This window comes from Oncorhynchus kisutch, linkage group LG11 (genome assembly GCF_002021735.2).
Source record: "Oncorhynchus kisutch isolate 150728-3 linkage group LG11, Okis_V2, whole genome shotgun sequence".
NCBI classification, from domain to species: domain Eukaryota; kingdom Metazoa; phylum Chordata; class Actinopteri; order Salmoniformes; family Salmonidae; genus Oncorhynchus; species Oncorhynchus kisutch.
The window spans coordinates 65,814,365-65,833,306 of NC_034184.2; the positions used below are offsets into that span (position 1 = coordinate 65,814,365).

General features: G+C 40.9%; 1 protein-coding gene across 23 annotated transcripts in view; it reads right to left on the reverse strand.

Moving 5' to 3' along the window:
• Positions 1-18,942, reverse strand: part of LOC109899388 (abl interactor 1) — a 65,378-nt gene that overhangs the window by 45,975 nt on the left and 461 nt on the right. For all 23 annotated transcript variants that reach the window (XM_031836120.1, XM_020494584.2, XM_020494582.2 and 20 more), the window contains exon 2: positions 1,570-1,737. In XM_031836120.1, the coding sequence (XP_031691980.1) occupies positions 1,570-1,737 (168 nt within the window). The remainder of the gene's footprint in view (positions 1-1,569; positions 1,738-18,942) is intronic.

Below are 18,942 nucleotides of genomic sequence, written 5' to 3' on the forward strand. Positions count from 1 at the left end.
CTATTACTTAGGGCCTGGACAATATCAGCATCACCATTTGTTTTCCATGGCAAAAATGAAAACACAAAGCAGACTAAAAACTATTTGGTCCTATAAAAACCTGCTGTATGTAAAATTGTGTGTGCTATAGCTGGAAAAATAAACGTGACTCTGGATGACAACATTAGTTTCCAACATTAGGGCTGTTTTCCTAAAGCACTTTCCTGGCCACGATACTAACGAGTATCACCATACTGGTATCGTTCAGAGAAGGGCATGCTATACTAACCATTCATAGCTATACATCCACTAGTTGAGAGAGGAATATGCTCGTTTACAAACTCTTAACACCTCAACCACCATGACCCCTAATGCCCTCATCTAACAACCCAGATATTGCCATGGTTACCAACACCACACAATGCTATGGCAACTAAAGACACGAGAAGCCCCTGTTTTTGTCAATACAGTGAAACCGATGGGAAATATAATAGTATTTACACAATGAAGGGGGGTCAAAAGTGCAATGGGTGGTCTGTTGTCTGTTAAGTCTTGTTTGCTTTTTTTCCATTTCAGAGTGGCAGGCTGTGCTTAGCAACTCAGTCAAACCAGTGCAGTGAATGAGTATTTTCTCTCTGGTGAACATGTTCAACAAATATCACGCTCTCTTTGCCTCTGCCGGTTCATGACCGTCAGGGATGGCTGGGATCGCTGTCATGGAGACATGAACGGAGTGGAGTTTTGGTGACATAGATGTCAGCTGTGTGCCATCTGTGAGTATTGACTCATGTCCATGACTGTTCATGTGTTTTTTCTTTGTCTCTATTTCTCAGTCAACCTCAGTCTTCCACCGACTCGCTCATGCTCCATCACGCTTTCCCTCACCTCCTACACTTCTCTCCATCTATTTCTTGTTATTTACCTCTCACTCTATTGAGATCTACATTTCTGAGAATTGTTAAATCAGAGACTTCAGATTTACTGTAGGAGTCGTAACCTTACCTTAATCATTGGGACATTTCAGACATAGAGGAAAGGTGTCTTCTCTATTCTCTTTCTCTCTTACCATGAAAGAAAGCAACCAGTCAACCACAATTCCAACAAGACTTGACCTGAAGGCTATGACTAAATGGTTGCATCATTTCCACACTCCCAAGCATGAGTCTACAGTATGATGTAGGGTTTGGCACATTGGTGAGCTGCAATTTGTCCTTGGTCCCTTTGTTTGAGCCAAGTCCTTAATGACTTAATTGGATGAGCGGGCGGATTTACCTCCTCCAAATGGCAGTGGTCTGGCCTGTGGCCTCAGGCACACAGTTTGGAATAACAGGGTGAGGCAAAGGGGCAACAGTGAGATGATCAAATCAGGGTGAGACTGCACTCGCAGCCATAAAGTAGAGAGTATGAGAGGGTGTGAGTGAGAGAGAAAGAGCAACACACAGAGGGATGGAGCATCAATAATTTATACAAACACTCAGTCAGTCACACATTTAAATCAATAAAAGGCACCTTAGTCACTGCAGAAAGAGGCCATACACATACAAACGGTATATGTACGTGCGTGTGTGTATGAGAGACTCCGGATCTGACCTGAGAGATGTGGTTAATGGAGGACTCCATTCGGCGCAGCTGCGAGGCCTGGATGTCCAGCAGCTGCAGCACATTGTTAGCTAAGGCATTGATCTGGTAGGCCACGCTGGCCAGAGACTGGGTGGTGTAGGCTTTGGTCTCCTCCAGAGCTTTTCTCTTGTCCGTGGCCTGGAGAGAGCGAGAGGGAGACGAACAACGTTAGAGCCAGGTCGACATTTGACAAAAATACTTATTCCCCAGAACCCTGGTGCAGTCCGACTGTCTTAGGCGCATTAGAAGATTCAGAAAAACATCAAAGGGATTAATTGAATTGACATCCATTTTTAAGCTGATTGGGCTGTGTGAACATTTGGCACGTTGGCCACCTTAGCTTCCTTATCATGCCGGTGACTCTTTCAAGCTCACTTGAATGAAATCTTGGGGCAAAACACATTTGATCTTTGTTGCATGCCCTACACTGCTCAATCATAAATCAAAGTCCAAAGAGCACTGCCTGGGGGTAAACACTGGGCTTTGATACACAGGCTGCAATATGAGGGGGGGGCGGGGAGAAAGAAATAGGAGTTCAAACCCTGACAGAGTGAAAACTAGGAGAGAAAAAGGTGGAAGTACACCATTTATCAGAATGCTTTGACCCAAAGTGACTTAGTCATGCATGCATACCTTTTACGTATGGGTGGCCCCGGGAAGCGAACCCACAATTTTGTAAAAAAATTTATGTTTTAAAGTTGAATAAATAATTCACCTGATACAGGTAAGTCAATTAAGAAGAAATGATTATTTACAATGACGACCTGTCATGGTGCTTGTAACCTGCCATGCTCTACCAACTGAGTCACACAGTATAAATAGCATCGAGACAAAAAACACAACGAAGGTGAGGCATTTTAAAGTTTTACGTTGTGTGTCTGATATTCATTTGTCTGGGCATAAGATCAGTTTTGTATCACAGCCAGTGTGACTAAAGCCTGGTTGCACCCGCTGGTTTACAACCAGAGAAGAAGTGACAGTGGATTGACTCAAACTGATTGTTTTGAAGAGAATCAAAGTAACAGATGTGTTGCATGATCACAGCCTCTAGGAATAAAGGGAGATTCTTCCACAGAGCAGTGACAGAGCCAGAGGCCATCTGGAGAGTACACTCAAGCACAAAGCACGCACACACAATCCCAGGAACACTTTCAATAATATAATTCAATACTTCCATCAGCATACACAGCTAAACACAAAGCGAATGTTGGCTGAAGAGCTTCAACCTGAAGAAAGTGGGATACCTAGTCAGTTGCACAACTAAATGCCTTCAACTGAAATGTGTCCTCCGCATTTAACATGCACACACATCGTTTCCTACATAAACGCTAGCGGGAATGCATATGACAGCATCCCTGAACTGATGCTCTAGGGAGTGAAAATGGATCACTTCACGTATAGGCCATTTTTGACTGCACTTTGCTACTACTTCAATGTAGAATTAATTGCTCATTTATACAGCAGTACTCCCAAAGTTTTGAACTCCCAGTCAAACCAATTCAATTCTTTCCCATGTCAAAAGGTGAAATGCCCTGAAGTAGATTCAAATCCCCCCAAAAATGACTGGTTCTACATCTCTATACTGACAGTACTGCTAAACTTAGCTCAATCCATTGCATTCGAGTGTTTATGGAGCAAGATTGAAGATAAGTCTCAGTGTCACTCAGATACAACAGCTCAACGCAGAGGTGATGGCATTACACATGCAAAATCCATAAACCCTTTCCTTCTTCTGTCTGTGTTTTTAGTGCTCCACCATTCCTGTGATAAACTGGGTATGCAGATAGCTGCGCTGGGCCTCTTATGAAATCAGCAAATATGCTGTTTAAATGGGTTTTTTTTTATAAAAAAAAAAAAGGAATCCGATAGCATTTCAGTGAAATGAAATTTAATGTAGAGAGCTAGCGTTGTGTGTTACATGCCAAAGAGGTTACAAACTAGATCCTCCGTATCCCATAAAAAAGGTGTACGGTGGACCGTAACATGAAAGTAAAGAGACCTGGTTTCCACAAGACGGTTCTGTAGACATGTCGTGGGGTGGTTGACCAAGTGGATTGTTTTACGATTTGCTGTGTGAAAAGGGATGCTCTACAGGGATTGGGCCGTGTGAAAAAAATAAGAAAAAAAATTGGGCTAAAATGACCCAATCTCTGCCTGTAGAGGAGAGTGTAGTGTGGGGTCTGGTTAGCCAGTGAGCCACGAAGGCATTGTGGGTGTTGATAAGGCAAATAACTGAACCGCAAGTGCACATTTCTTACAACTGCGTCTTCAGATATCCATCTCTGTATAACCATTTTTTTTTTTTATAAAACACTTCAGTCATCCTTGTTCATGGGCATTCAACTCAGGCGCTTTACTTGGAGAGAATGACCAAATTTACATGCACACATTATTCCAGATAGTAGCTCATATCCCGCTTAAGGTCTAATTCGGGATAAGCTGTTTACATGCACCTTTGATATCCCGCTCATGAGTATCCCTGTAGCCATGAATAAACAGAATATTCCTCATTTAAGTTTATAGGTTTAATGGAATAGTAACTGAACTCTGGACACTGACTAAAGGCCTATAACCTCACATGTAGCGTAATATATTAACTCCTGCAGAAGTATGCATTTCTTGCAGTGAAATTATACAACAAATGATAATTGTGTCTCGGGAAGAGTAGTGGAGAAATGTTCTCACTTTAAGCATCTCTTGAGAACATGTGAATCTAATGTGTATATCTTTGACACTTAAGCAAGCAGACCACATAACAAAATATGCACCCAAGACGAACTGAAGTCTTATCAGAAACGTGTTCAGTTGTTTTCAACTCCTTAAGACCGGTCAAATTGATGCACAGTCCCAATCTGTCAACTATTTGAGACATTGCATTTTCTCAAGGGTCCTTAAACGAAAACAGACAACTTATCCTGTGTTAGCTAGATTAATACATTCATTTTAAATCAATGTAAGACGTTTTTCCGGTGGGAACTGTTTTTGTCTTCTGGGGCAACAAGTTGTGAAGAGAAGCTGCATGTAATCGAACTATAGGTTGACAAAACAAATGGCCTACCAAATGTTGGAAATTATAATATGGCCTACCAAATGTTGGAAATTATAATATGGCCTACCAAATGTTGGAAATTGTAATATGGCCTACCAAATGTTGGAAATTGTAATATGGCCTACCAAATGTTGGAAATTGTAATATGGCCTAACAAATGTTGGAAATTGTAATATGGCCTAACAAATGTTGGAAATTGTAATATGGCCTACCAAATGTTGGAAATGGTAAGATATTTGTCTAAATTAGGGGTGAAAGTAGCCAGTAGTAAATTAATTATAGTATACTAAATTATTATGGATGGAACTGTGCAGGTAGCCTACTTTTTGAAGTGATTTGTTTGACAATCAGATGAAAACATTACACAACACACCTGAGGCATTTTTATCTCAGAGCTGCCAACTCGACATACTGACCACACCACTCGCATTGTAAAATGAATTTACACATAGGTTAGTCAAATCATTGCTCACGTGCATCTGCATAGCCAGGCGCTAAAATAGAACTTGGTCTTATTTGTGACACTTTAAGCACTGCAAATCCTGCCTCCCCCATCTCCTCATTGGTGTTTAGGAGCATATACCCACGTGGGTGATTGAAAGATGAGCTGAGGTCCACACTCCAGTCCAGTTGGTGGTGGTAATGCACCTTAAAGTTGGTTGCCAATTGCCATATAAAGTTCAAATAAGAAGAAGCCTGAAGGAGGAGAGATTACTAGAAACAAACTCGGTTTACCATTTTATCTGTGGATTAATTTTCGGAGTAGAGGACCTTGTGCATTTCAGGTCACACCACTGCATCTCGCAAACACACAGTCAGCAGCATCCCCATTTGCCAACTTGAGCCGACTCCGAGCTGGGGTCGTTAATTTCACGTCAGGCCCTTAGCCTGTGCTGCAATAAGGCAGAGTTAACCGTTTGAGAGAGTGGTGGATGTGCTGCTAAAAAAGCTAATCCGGGGGACGCAGGCTAACAAATCACTGTTCATGATTCCACTCGCTTGCAACGAGGCCGGCGAGATTACAACTCAGTCAGACCAAGAATAAGCGCTCTGAGCTTTGATCAACGCTGGGAGCAATATTTAGATGTTTTAGACGCAATTGATTTTCTTTGTGTACAAAATATATTGGAATTATACTTTTTCTCAAATTTAAAAAAATGTAGAGGTCCGGACCTCTGTCCACGTGTGTAATTACGGCCCTGTTACCTAAACTGGAATGTAGACGACAAAATTTCATGGATGGCATTAAAAAAAAAAGATACCAAAATGCACCACACCTTTTAAAAGACAACATACTAAGATAAGGAAAGCAAACTACAGTGATCATAAAGTGAAAGCCTACAGCTCTGGAACAGTGCAGTAGGGAGTGGAAGTCCACCAGCGTGTTTGGCTGGTTTCCTCTGGTAAGTGAGGGATCAGCAATAGAAGGTTACGAGACGAGGGTGGGAATTGGGCCTGGTTCAATAACATCTAAAATGCATCCTTTCACCACAATCCAGTCAAGCCAGATAAATGACTCACATCAAGGAAGAGAAAAGGAAAGGCCTTTTCCAAAGTATTTACATTCAAACAGGGCGTCGGGCGGGCTGCTTAGCTGATGGGGCCAACTTCTGCTTGGAGGCACCATGAACAGGATGGAAAGGCCCAGACTCCCTCCCTGGGGGAAGAGACTTCCAGGATCAGGACAAACTGTGTGGCCCCCTACACCCAAGAGCTCTGTTATGGGTGGAAGCTACATTTACATTTGAGTAATTTAGCAGACATTCTTATCCAGAGCGACTTACAGTTTGTGCAATCATCTTAAGATAGCTAGTTGAGACAACCGCATACCAGTCATAGTTTGCATATTTTTCCTCAAAGCTACAACTGGACAACAGAGGGGTAAGACTGAGGGCATGGAGTATCTTAGACCTGTTTTTTTTTTTAATAAGAGGAGGTGACGGCGCACCCTATCAACTTATATCACTCTTACCAAACCCAAGCCATTTTCCTTTTGAGCGACAAAGTCTGACCTCTTGTAGCACAAGCTTCTGAAGAGGTCAAATAACAGGGATAACACTTCTAGCGTTGCTATGCGGGAACAAGTCAGAACACTCTCCTCTGAAACAAGACAAGACAGCGACAGGCAGTGTAGCTCCCGGGAAAAGTTCTGCTCCCCTCTACAGCCGACAGTCAGATTTGCTTTAGCACATCCTCATATCCTGGAGGGAGATGTGCCTGGAAAATGGCATAGCACTGTAAAAACAAATCTACAAAAATAAATACTACCATGGAAGTGTTGAAATGTTCTGGTATGACATGCCTCATATATGAAAATAGTGTAGAATTGACTTAATTGTCCTCAATTTCCCCCCTCCTCTCTGCACACGACCAAGTTACACACAATGCTGACGATGTATGAAATAGGTAACATTGCATGCACTGCAGCCTAATCATTGCACGCATTGCAGCAATCTGTTGCATGTTGAATAGGGACACACATTTGAGACATAGGGGTAAGCAACAATCCATAAAAAAAACAAAATGAAAAATCAGCCATGCCAAGAAAGTAGATGTCACCAGGGATGAGCGTTTTACCCATTCGGATAAAAAAAATAAACAAAGGTTGAAAACATTACACCGTGCAGTTATACACCTCCTCAGATGGACTCACTACAAGGACTGCTCTGGCAAGGTCAGAGGCAAGGTCATAGGCCTCACCACAAGGACTGCTTTGCGGGATGTATTGACAGCTGAATGAGATAGAAAGCTTTGGCTGAGACAAGAGAGAACTTGGGCAGCAGAGGAGAAGTGCTTTGTAGGCTGTATTGATGTGGATGGACTTGCCCAGAGGTCCAGGATGTAATAGAAGAGACTTACTACAGTGATGCCGGGAATCTGGCTGCAAGGCTATGTAGGGCCCAAACCTAACATCCAGGAACATGCGTTTTAGCCTCAGCCATCTCCTGACCATCTTCCATAGTTTTTGTTCTTTAGGCAAAGACCACGAAGCAACATCCAAGACTACACTAACCTTAAAAGGCAGCAAGCCTAGTAGTTAGAGCGTTGGGCCAGTAAGCAAAAGGTTGCCAGATTGAATCCCCGAGCTGACAAGGTAAAAAAAAAAAAAAAGTTTTGTTCTGCCCCTGAACAAGGTAGTTAATCCACTGTTCCTAGGCCGTCATTGTAAATAAGAATGTTCTTAACTAACTTGCCTGGTTAAATACAGGTTTTAAAAAACAATTCAATTAAACCTAACGAAGGAGGCGTAAAAGAAACACCTGAGTGTAGTTTGTTTCTTTCAGGTCGTGAGAAGAAAACTGTCAAGGTAGGTTGTCTTCTGCACTGTTAACTCCTCCACATTTACTGGATTGGTTTAAAATGAAGTGTCGCCTTGTTGACATCCAAAAGAGGAAGTCCCGCTCCAGGTTTCTTTCCATTTCCCCTGAAAAACAGATGCATCCGTTTTTTTTTTGGTAACCCCACTCAGGGTGAGGCTACACCAACGACACGAGCAAACTGCCAGGACATTAATCTATAACCCAGAAACAATGGCTGACCCTGGTAAATGCCTCTGTCTGGCTTGCCTGAGATTAGATAAGATACCCAATGAGGAAGGGAACTAAAAAGGTGAGCTATAAATAGTACTTTCAATCCATATGAAAATAAACCAGCACCCCATAAAATATATGGGCTCTTCAAACAAGAGCTGTGCTTCATAGACCGTAATAGCCTACAACATTCGTATCTATGTGTATTGCATCATCAGAGGGTGAGGGAAAATACAACCACACCCAGAGGGGAAGAAATATGCACAAGGAAAGCTGTGAAAAACAGAACCCCAACACATCTGGGAGACTGAGACAGTTCAACAGATAAGTGCAAGAGAAGTTACAATATCTACAATTAAATAAATTTCCATAGAGTTGCAACTTTAAATCTGCGTTTTAAGTCGTTGCCACTTTCTGAACTCAGCAGCAGGATAAGTCCATTATTCATTTTCTTATTCACTGGGGCAGATGGGGGGGCAGACTGAAGAGCTAAAAAGGTCTTCCTGACCTTGAGAAACTGTCGTTGTGCAATTAAAAATTCAATCAGTATATCAGGAAAGGGACACAAAGGGGAACCTTGTAGAGGGAATCTCATTTTTTTTAAGTGTCCTTTTGGAAATAATTCAACAGTAATACAGAAAACTGCCAATTCAAACAACGGTTACTTAAATGGCTTTTTATTGGTTTTGAAAAGAATGCTAAACCAAGTGAGTGAAGACCAGTCCAACACAAGTTAAGTGATACTATTCAGAGTCACAGTCCTGTTGTAAACCGCTCCTCATCTTGTACTATTCAGTCACCTTTGAGCTGATTTCCTGGTGATTACAGTCTTATGTCCAACAACACACATATACACTAGGCTCCTTAGTTCCAATGAAGGGAAATCTAAACGCTACAGCATACAATGACATTCTAGAGGATTTTGTGCTTCCAACTGAGACAACAGTTCCAACAGCTTGGGGAAGGCCCTTTCCTGTTTCAGCATGACAATGCCCCTGTGCCTGAAGGGAGGTCCATACAGAAATGGTTTGTCGAGATCGGTGTAGAAGAACTTGACTGGCCTGCACAGAGCCCTGACCTCAACCTTGAACACCTTTGGAATGAATTGGAAAGCCGACAGCGAGCCAGATCTAATCGTCCAACATCAGTGCCTGACCTCTAATGCTTGTGTCTGAATAGAAGGAAGTCCCAACATCTAGGAAGGCTTTTCTGGTGGAAAGCCTTCCCAGAAGAGTAGAGGCTGTAATAGCAAGAAAAAGGGGACCAACTCCATATTAATGCCGATGATTTTGAAATGACATGTCCACACACTTTGTCATAAAAATACAGTACCAGTGAAAAGTTGACACCTACTCATTCAAGGGTTTCTTTATTTTTACTATTTTCGACATTGTAGAATATTGAAGACATCAGAATTATGAAACAACACGTAGAATCATATAGTAATCAACAACAAAAAAGTGTTAAGCAATCAAAATATATATTTTGAGGTTGAGGTCGGCTGATTGTGGAGTCCAGGTCATCTGATGCAGCACTCCATCACTCTAATTCTTGGTCAAATAGCCCTTACACAGCCTGGAGGTGTTTTGGGTCATTGTCCTTTTGAAAATCAAATGATAGTCCCACTAAGCACAAACCAGATGGGCTGGTGTATTGCTGCAGAATGCTGTGGTAGCCATGCTGGTTAAGTGTGCCTGAATTTTAAACAAAATCACAGACAGTGTCAGAAGCTAAGCACACCCACACCACCTTCTCCATGCTTCATGGTGGGAACCAAACATGTGGAGATCATCATCTGTGTCACAAAGACATGGCGGTTGGAACCAAACATCTCAAATGTGGACTCCAGACAAAGGATAGATTTCCACCCATCTAATGTCCATTGCTCGTGTTTCTTGGCCCAAGCAAGCCTCTTCTTCTTATTGGTGTCCTTTAGTAGTGGTTTCTTTGCAGCAATTCGACCATGAAGGCCCGATTCAAGCAGTCTCCTCTGAACAGTTGATGTTGAGATGTGTCTGTTACATGAAAGCTGTGAAGCATTTATTTGGGCTGCAAACTAAGGTGCAGTTAACTATAATGAACTTGAACACCCAGAGTTACCTCTGCTGAGGAGGTTCTTTCCTGTGGTCATCATGAAAGCCAGTTTCATCATGGCACTTGATGGTTTTTGCGAGTGTAAATTTTCCGGATTGACTGACGGTTTTTGCGACTGCAAATTTTCCGGATTGACTTCATGTTAAAAAGTAGATGGACGGTCATTTCTCTTTACTTACTTGAGCTGTTCATGCCATAATATGGATATGGTGTTTTACCAAATACGGCTATCTTCTGTATACCACAACACAACAACTGATTGGCTCAAATGCATTAAGGTGTAAAGAAATTCCACAAATTAACTTTTAACAAGGCACACCTGTTAATTGAAATGCATTCCAGGTAACTACCTCATGAAGCTGGTTGAGAGAATGCCAAGAGTGTGCAAAGCTATCATCAAAGCAAATGGTGGCTACTTTGACCAATCTCAAATATATTTAGATTTGCTTAACACTTTTTTGGTTACTACATGATTCTATATGTGTTATTTCATCATGTTGATGTCTTCACTATTATTCTACAATGTCGAGAATGGTAAAAATAAAGAAAAACCCTGGAATGAGTTGGTGTGTCCAAACTTTTGACATGTACTGTATGTATGTATGTATGTATGTATGTTTGAAGTCGGAAGTCTACGTACACTTAGGTTGGAGTCATTAAAATTCATTTTTTAACCACTCCACAAATTTCTTGTTAACACACTATAGTTTGGCAAGTCTGTTAGGACATCTACTTTTTCCATGACACAAGCAATTTTTCCAACAATTTTTACAGACAGATTATTTCACCGTACAATTCCAGTGGGTCAGAAGTTTACATACACTAATGATGTCATGGCTTTAGAAGCTTCTGATAAATGATGTCAATTAGCCTGAGTCAATTGGAGGTGCACCTGTGGATGTATTTCAAGCCCTACCATGAAACTCAGTGCCTCTTTGCTTATCATCATGGGAAAATCAAAAGAAATCAGCCAAAATAATTGTAGACCTCCACAAGTCTGGTTCATCCTTGGGAGCAATTTCCAAAACGCCTGAAGGTACCACGTTCATCTGTACAAACAATATACGCAAGTATAAACACCATGGGACCACGCAGCCATTATACCGTTCAGGAAGGAGATGCGTTCTGTCTCCTAGAGATGAACGTACTTTGGTGCGAAAAGTGCAAATCAATCACAGAACAGCAGCAAAGGACCTTGTGAAGATGCTGGAGGAAACAGGTGCAGTATCTAAAGCATCCAAACAGGTGCAAAAGCATCTATATCCACAGTAAAACGAGTCCTACATCGACATAACCTGAAAGGCCGCTCAGCAAGGAAGAAGCCACTGCTTCAAAACTGCCATAAAAAAAAGCCAGACTTTTTGGAGAAATGTCCTCTGGTCTGATGAAACAAAAATAGAACTGTTTGGCCATTAATACCATCATTATGTTTGGAGAAAAAGAGGGATGCTTGCAAGCCGAAGAACACCATCCCAACCATGAAGCACGGGGGTGGCAGCATCATGTTGTGGGGGTGCTTTGCTGCAGGAGGGACTGGTGCACTTCACAAAATAGATGGCATCATGAGGAACAAAAATTACATGGATGTATTGAGGCAACATCTCAAGACATAAGTCAGGAAGTTAAAGCTTGGTCGCAAATGGGTCTTCTAAATGGACAATGACCCCAAGCAAACTTCCAAAGTAGTGGAAAAATGGCTTAAGGACGTCAAGGTATTGGAGTGGCCATCACAAAGTCCTGACCTCAATCCTATAGAAAATGTGTGGGCAGAACTGAAAAAGCGTGTGCGAGCAAGGAGGCCTACAAACCTGACTCTGTTACACCAGCTCTGTCAGGAGGAATGGGCCAAAATTCACCCAACTTATTGTGGGAAGCTTGTGGAAGGCTACCTGAAACGTTTGACCCAAGTTAAACAATTTAAAGACAATGCTACAAAATACTAATTTAGTGTATGTAAACTTCTGACCCACTGGGAATGTGATGAAAGAAATAAAAGCTGATATAAATAATTCTCTCTACTATTATTCTGACATTTCACATTCTTAAAATAAAGTGGTGATCCTAACTGACCTAAAACAGGGAAATTTTACGAAGATTAAATGTCAGGAATTGTGAAGACCTGAGTTTAAATGTATTTGGCTAAGGTGTATGTAAACTTCCGACTTCAACTGTATGTATGCATGCATATATATATATATAAAATGTTGTGTATTTTTTGCTCAGAAAAGGGGGTTGGGGGTAGAAAAATAATCACTGTGCGAACCCTGTTCTAGTGTTTTAAGGGTTCTCCTTGAAATGTTTACTGGGAAACTACAACATAAACAAGACCACTTAAAAGTGCCTTCAGAAGGTATTCATACCCTTTGACTTATTATACAATTTGCTGTGTTACAGCTGGAATTCAATATGCATAAATATATTTTTAATTCTCACCCATCTACACACAATACCCCGCAATGACAAAGTGAAAATATGTTTAGATGTTTTTACACATTTTCACACATTTATTGAGAATGAAATACAGAAATCTCATTTACATAAGTATCTGCACCCCTGAGTCAATAGGATTATGGCTGTGAGCCTTTCTGGGTAAACCTTTAAGAGCTTTGCTCACCTGGATTGTACAATATTTGACCATTATTCTTTTTAAAAAGTATTCAAGCTCTGTCAAGTTGGTTGTTGATCATTGCTAGACAATCATTTTCAGGTCTTGCCATATATTTTCAAGCATATTTAAGTCAAAACTATAACTTGGCCACATTCACAGTCTTCTTGGTTGCAACTCTAGCGTACATTTGGCCGTGTGTTTTACGTTACTTTCCTGCTGAAAGGTGAATTGTTCTCCCAGTGTCTGGTAGAAAGTGGACTGAACCAGGTTTTCCTCCATTAAGTTTATTTCTTATCCTGAAAAACTACTCAGTCTAACAATTACAAGCATCACTTGTATCTTGCATCTTCACATGATGCAACCACCACTATGCTGAAAAAAATATGCAGAGTGATAATCAGTAATGTGTTATATTGGATTTGCCCCAAATGTAACACTTTGTATTCTGGACCAAAAAAAAGTTATTTGCTTTGCCACATTTTTAGCAGTATTTTCAGGATGCATGTTTTGGAATATTTTTTATTCTGTACAAGCTTTCTTCTTTTCACTCTGTCAATTAGGTTAGCATTGTGGAGTAACTACAATGTTTTTCTCCCATCACAGCCATTCAACTCTAACTGTTTAAAATCACCATTGGCCTCATTATGAAATCCCTGAGCGGTTTCCTTCCTCTCCGGCAACTGAGTTAGGAAGGATGCCTGTATCTTTGTAGTGACTGGGTGCATTGATACACCATCCAATGTTTAATGAATAACTTCACCATGCTCAAAGGAATATTCAATGTCTGCTTTCCCCCCACCCCCACCTACCAATAGGTTCCCTTCTTTGTGAGGAATTGGAAAACCTCACTGATCTTTGTGGTTGAATCTGTGTTTGAAATGCACTGCTAGACTGAGGGACCTGACAGATAATTGTATGTGTGGGGTACAGAGGTGAGGCAGTCATTCAAAAATCATGTTAAACACCATTATTGATCATAAAGTAAGTCAATCCAACTTAGTGTCTTGTTATGCACATATTTACTCCTGAACTTATTTACGCTTGTCATAACAAAAGGGGACATTTCATCTTCACACGTTTTATTAAATTTGCAAAAATGTCTAAAAACATTATTCCACTTTGACATTAATGGTGTATAATGTGTGGGCCAGTGACAAAAAAAAATCTAATTGAATCCATTTTAAATTTCAGTCTAACAACAAAATGTGGAAAAAATCAAGGGATGTGAAGACTTTTTGAAGGCGCTGTATCTACTATCTGCACACATCCAGGGCCTTCATATTCTGCTTTCATTTTCAGGTAAGTCTATCAATAATAGTGGCATATAGTGTTGAAAGCAGGGGCGGCAGACCCTACAAGGATTCATCTGCGTTAGTTTAGTGAGTTATGCCCTCGTGGTAATCTTAATGTGACGTTAATAGGATGGGGATACAATGCTATGGAAATAGGATTAAATGGAATTGTCAACTGAAACTATTGTTGTGGCTTTTGAAAATGACAATGTCCAGATCACAGAGAGCAATAGGGAGACAAAGTCTCAGAGCCGGATTACAGCATTTGGGGCCCCGACCTCAGCCCCCCATAGTGCTGAAAGAAAAATGTCAAGTTTTATAATGCTATTTTACACATTTTGTTGTGAGGCTAAGAGAACATTTAGCAGTTTTAAAGCTAATATCCTGAAATTCTACACTTTTTGCCATGGGGCAGCAATTTTTCTTCACATTTTGCCTGGCTAAAAGAGGGGGGAGTTGTGTGGGCCCCCTGGAGGTCGGGGGCCCCAAGGCACGTGCCCTGCGTGCCCATTTGGTAATCTGGCTGGGCTAAGAGCCGCTTTTCTTTCAATGCTGAGAGAAAAACCAGGCCACTACGACAGTGAGAGAAAGAAAGATAGGAAGAGAAAGAGGACTCTGTAATCCTTAGAGACAGAGCTGTGTGAAAACGACACATGTATCACCTTCAGGCCAGCCTGGCTCTTTACCATGGAAAAGTAATGTCTGCTAGGTTTCACTTTCAGCATGGGTACACAGAGGTCATGTGACCAGGACAAAAGGACGGTAAGTAAATGTGATCTTGAGTGCTTGACTCATATTGTAATTTAGTGCATTGGCCTGCATTGCTGTACAATGTTTCCCCCCCTCCAAAACACTGGCCTACATTCAGTCTCCATTCAGTTCTGGAAAGTGTTATTGGGATCTTTGTGCCACACCCAAGAATAATTGTAAGGGAGACAGTAAGACACATGGTGAAAAAAAAAACTGTTTAACTCGACATGTTGCGGTGGGCTGCTGCTGCCCTCTCCTCAACCTCCAAACCTGCGTCGTGTACCCTGCCAACAAGCCAGGTGGCCCAGTTTGTACATGTCCTGGCGTCCTTGCCCAAAAGAACGACAGCCCTGGCTGTCACAGAGGTTAGGAAAACATGGTGCTGACTTAGTCACATTCCTGAAAAGATATGGCCCATGGCCAAAAGGGAAATCTGTTTCTTGCGAGTGTGCCACCATCATGTTGGGTGAGTGGAGATGCTACATTCCCACTGGGGTTAACTGTGAAGGAGAAACCCATTAAAAGAAAACTTCCAAGGTATCTCTAAAAAAAAGAATGTTACGAAAGAAACACTGATGCATAATTGACCTTTATCCAAATTAGGATGCCAATATTAATAAGTCCTGGCTGATGTAGAGTGACGTACAACAAAAGACTTCAGAGCTACAGGAACCAGGAGTGTGTCCTTCCCTGTCATGACCATGACCACATAACCATACCTCTTGCTGTCAGTCAAAGCAGGAAATTGGCTGTCCTCGTTTACAGACTGGCTTCAACCATCTGCTACTGAACAGTGGGCTACATAGCTGTGCTACAGTCAACATGTTAAAAAACCAAAGCCTCTACAAGAACAGAAAGAGGAAAAACATTAAGAAAACAGTCCCTGAAGACTAGCAGAGTCATGCTGAGGCATGTTGCTATACACATGGTTGTTGCTCACTCATCTGTTTTCAACTCACAGACAGACAGACAGACTGAGAATAAGGGAAGGAAAACAGCTGAAAGGATGTACAGATTATTTTTTTTATTTTTTAAGAGACCATATGGGCAGTGTCTTCCTGTTGGGTTTAAGGTTCAAGTTGAACTTGTGACAAAACTGCCTGACGGCTTTAGTTTACAACATCAATCATTTCAACTCCTCAACACTACGCATGGTTCACTCCAAGAATCTCCAGGGAATTGCTTAATCCACTAAACCAATTAAGCTCAGAGATATGCAGCATTTTGTGAAACGGTAAACTTCTGTCGAGGGATCTGGAGTATCCTGCAATTACTAAATATAACTAAGGATGATTGCTGTTCAGTGCGTTCACAGATAACTAATCAACAGTGAAATTAAGGTATAACCAAGGAGACAAGGATGAAAACAAATTGATAGGCAATCCTCATGGAGTTGGAGGAAGTTGGCAACACACGTTATAACTGATTTAATATTCGTATTTTTGATGGACTCAAATGGTCGCGTCACTTAAACATTCCTCTGCAGGTGTCAATACACTGGATTCCTTTCAGCACCTGATACAGTGCGATATCCTTCAGGGCAGTTGCATCCGGCTGTTACCCTTCTTTCTTTCTTTTTTACAAATAATTTGCCACTTGTCTTACAAGAAGCTAAAACGACTATGTATGCTGAGGATGAGCACTTACTGAAAGTGAGCTCACAGACTCTTAGCAAGGAGTTACAGTCAGTGTCAGAATAGGTCATTAACAATAAACTGGTCTTAAATATATCCAAAACCAAAAGCATTGTATTTGGTGCAAAGCATTCTCTTAGAGTTGCACATAAAGGGCGTGACCGTTGAACAAGTTAAAGAAGCTGAACTCCTAGGAGTAACATTGGATGGCCAGTGATCACGGTCAAGTCATATTGACAAAGGTGTGAAGATGGGGAGAGTTATGCCTGTTATAAAAAAGATACTCTGCATTTTTGACACAAATATCAAACTGTACTAGTTGTTCAGACTCTGATCTTTTCTTATCTTGATTACTGTCCGGCAAAATGGCCAGGTGCAGCACCAAAAGACCCGGCAAAGCTTCAGCTGGCTCAGAACGAAGCAGCACACATTGCCCTTAACTACACACACAGAACTAACAGCAGCAACATGCATGATAGTCATTCATGGTTGAGGAGAAATGGACTACTTCTAGTGTTTTTAGAGAAAATGTTATGTTGAAAATGCCTAATCTATTTGCATACACTTCAAAAACAGACATACACCACCGACACGCCACTATGTGTTTCTTCACGGTACCCAAACCAAAAACAGACATACACCACCGACACGCCACTATGTTTCTTCACGGTACCCAAACCAAAAACAGACATACACCACCGACACGCCACTATGTGTTTCTTCACGGTACCCAAACCAAAAACAGACATACACCACCGACACGCCACTATGTTTCTTCACGGTACCCAAACCAAAAACAGACATACACCACCGACACGCCACTATGTTTCTTCACGGTACCCAAACCAAAAACAGACATACACCACCGACACGCCACTATGTTTCTTCACGGTACCCAAACCAAAAACAGACATACACCACCATGTTTCTTCACGGTACCCAAACCAAAAACAGACTTAATGCCTCGCTCAGTTATGTATAGAGCCATGTCGTCGTGGATTGCTCTGCCACCAGAAGTTACTCGGTCATATTAAGATCTAATTTAACTGTTCTGTATATAAGAATATATTAAGTTTGTAAATAGTATTTTTGTTGTCTCTTGGTGTCTCATATTTTAGTTTATTTTGAATTGAATAAATATATCTTGTGTTTTTGTCTATTACTGTTCAGTACTTTGTCATGCATTTGTACGTTTTATGTGGACCCCAGGAAGAGTAGCTAAACTTGAGAAGTAGATCTCAGCCGTAAGCTATAGCCTCTTTACCCTGAAGGGGACCAAGATAGCTCATCAAAAGCCTTCTTATGCAACAACTTATGCAGGTTAACTCAATGCTATAACAGAGCCACAGTGTGGAATCACCATATCAACATGTACGTCTAGAGAGCACTTGTGCCGTATATTCACAGCATAAGATGAAACGTATGATTTGTCAAACATTCATCTTTAGAATTCCCTGAGATTTAATGAGCTCTTGCTCTTGGATTTCTGTAGGAAAGACCTCAATCTTAATATCAATATTATTATTTTTTAAATCAGTTTTGACATTCGTTTGAGGGATGTAAAACAGTTTAAAAAGCTATGTCCAAAGCCATATCCATCAGTAACTTCAGCTGCTAGCCCACAATTTAAGTAATTATAATGCTGCAGGGCAATAGACCCCTTGGCAGCATGAGGTAACATATAAAATAATCCAGTAAAAATAATTGAACCGTTTCAGAACTCAGTACAGAAATGTGTTAAAACATGACCGAACTCCACAGTCAACATCTGTGAAACTTAGTTAAAAAAAGGGTAACACAATCATATGTGGCAAATTGCAGAAGCATTCACTGACAGAACAACATGCGTTGAAAGTCTGATATTCCCCAGAGAGAAGTAGTATTGTTTAAAAAAAATACTATGCAGTGATTAGCTCTGTAGCTCTTAATAAAGAATGCCTCATGTTATTTTTGTACATTATCTATGGTATGGGCAGGCTAATTGCAAACTCTAAGAAAATTCTTATAAATGCCTTGACATTTATACGTTTGCAATTGCTTACAATATCATAGTCCACGTATTGCAAATGTATAAATCACAGAAAATACAAATAAAATTTGTAGATAGAAATCAAAATGTCAAACTATCCCACGGTGTCTGTGAGGGACAGTAAATAAGGCCAGTGTCTCCGCAAGCGCAACTGCTTCTGTAACTTTGAAACAATGTAACGATCAGATGAAATTGTTGCGTTTTAACAGTTACATGTGGAGCGCAAAACACGTTTCAGATCTTTTTACAGCGGTTTAGTTTGCACCATTATTTATTTCATTAAGCGAAGATAACAGCCGAAGTTAATACTAGACACACCCTCTGTGTAAACGAACTAAATCTGATCAAAGGACCAAC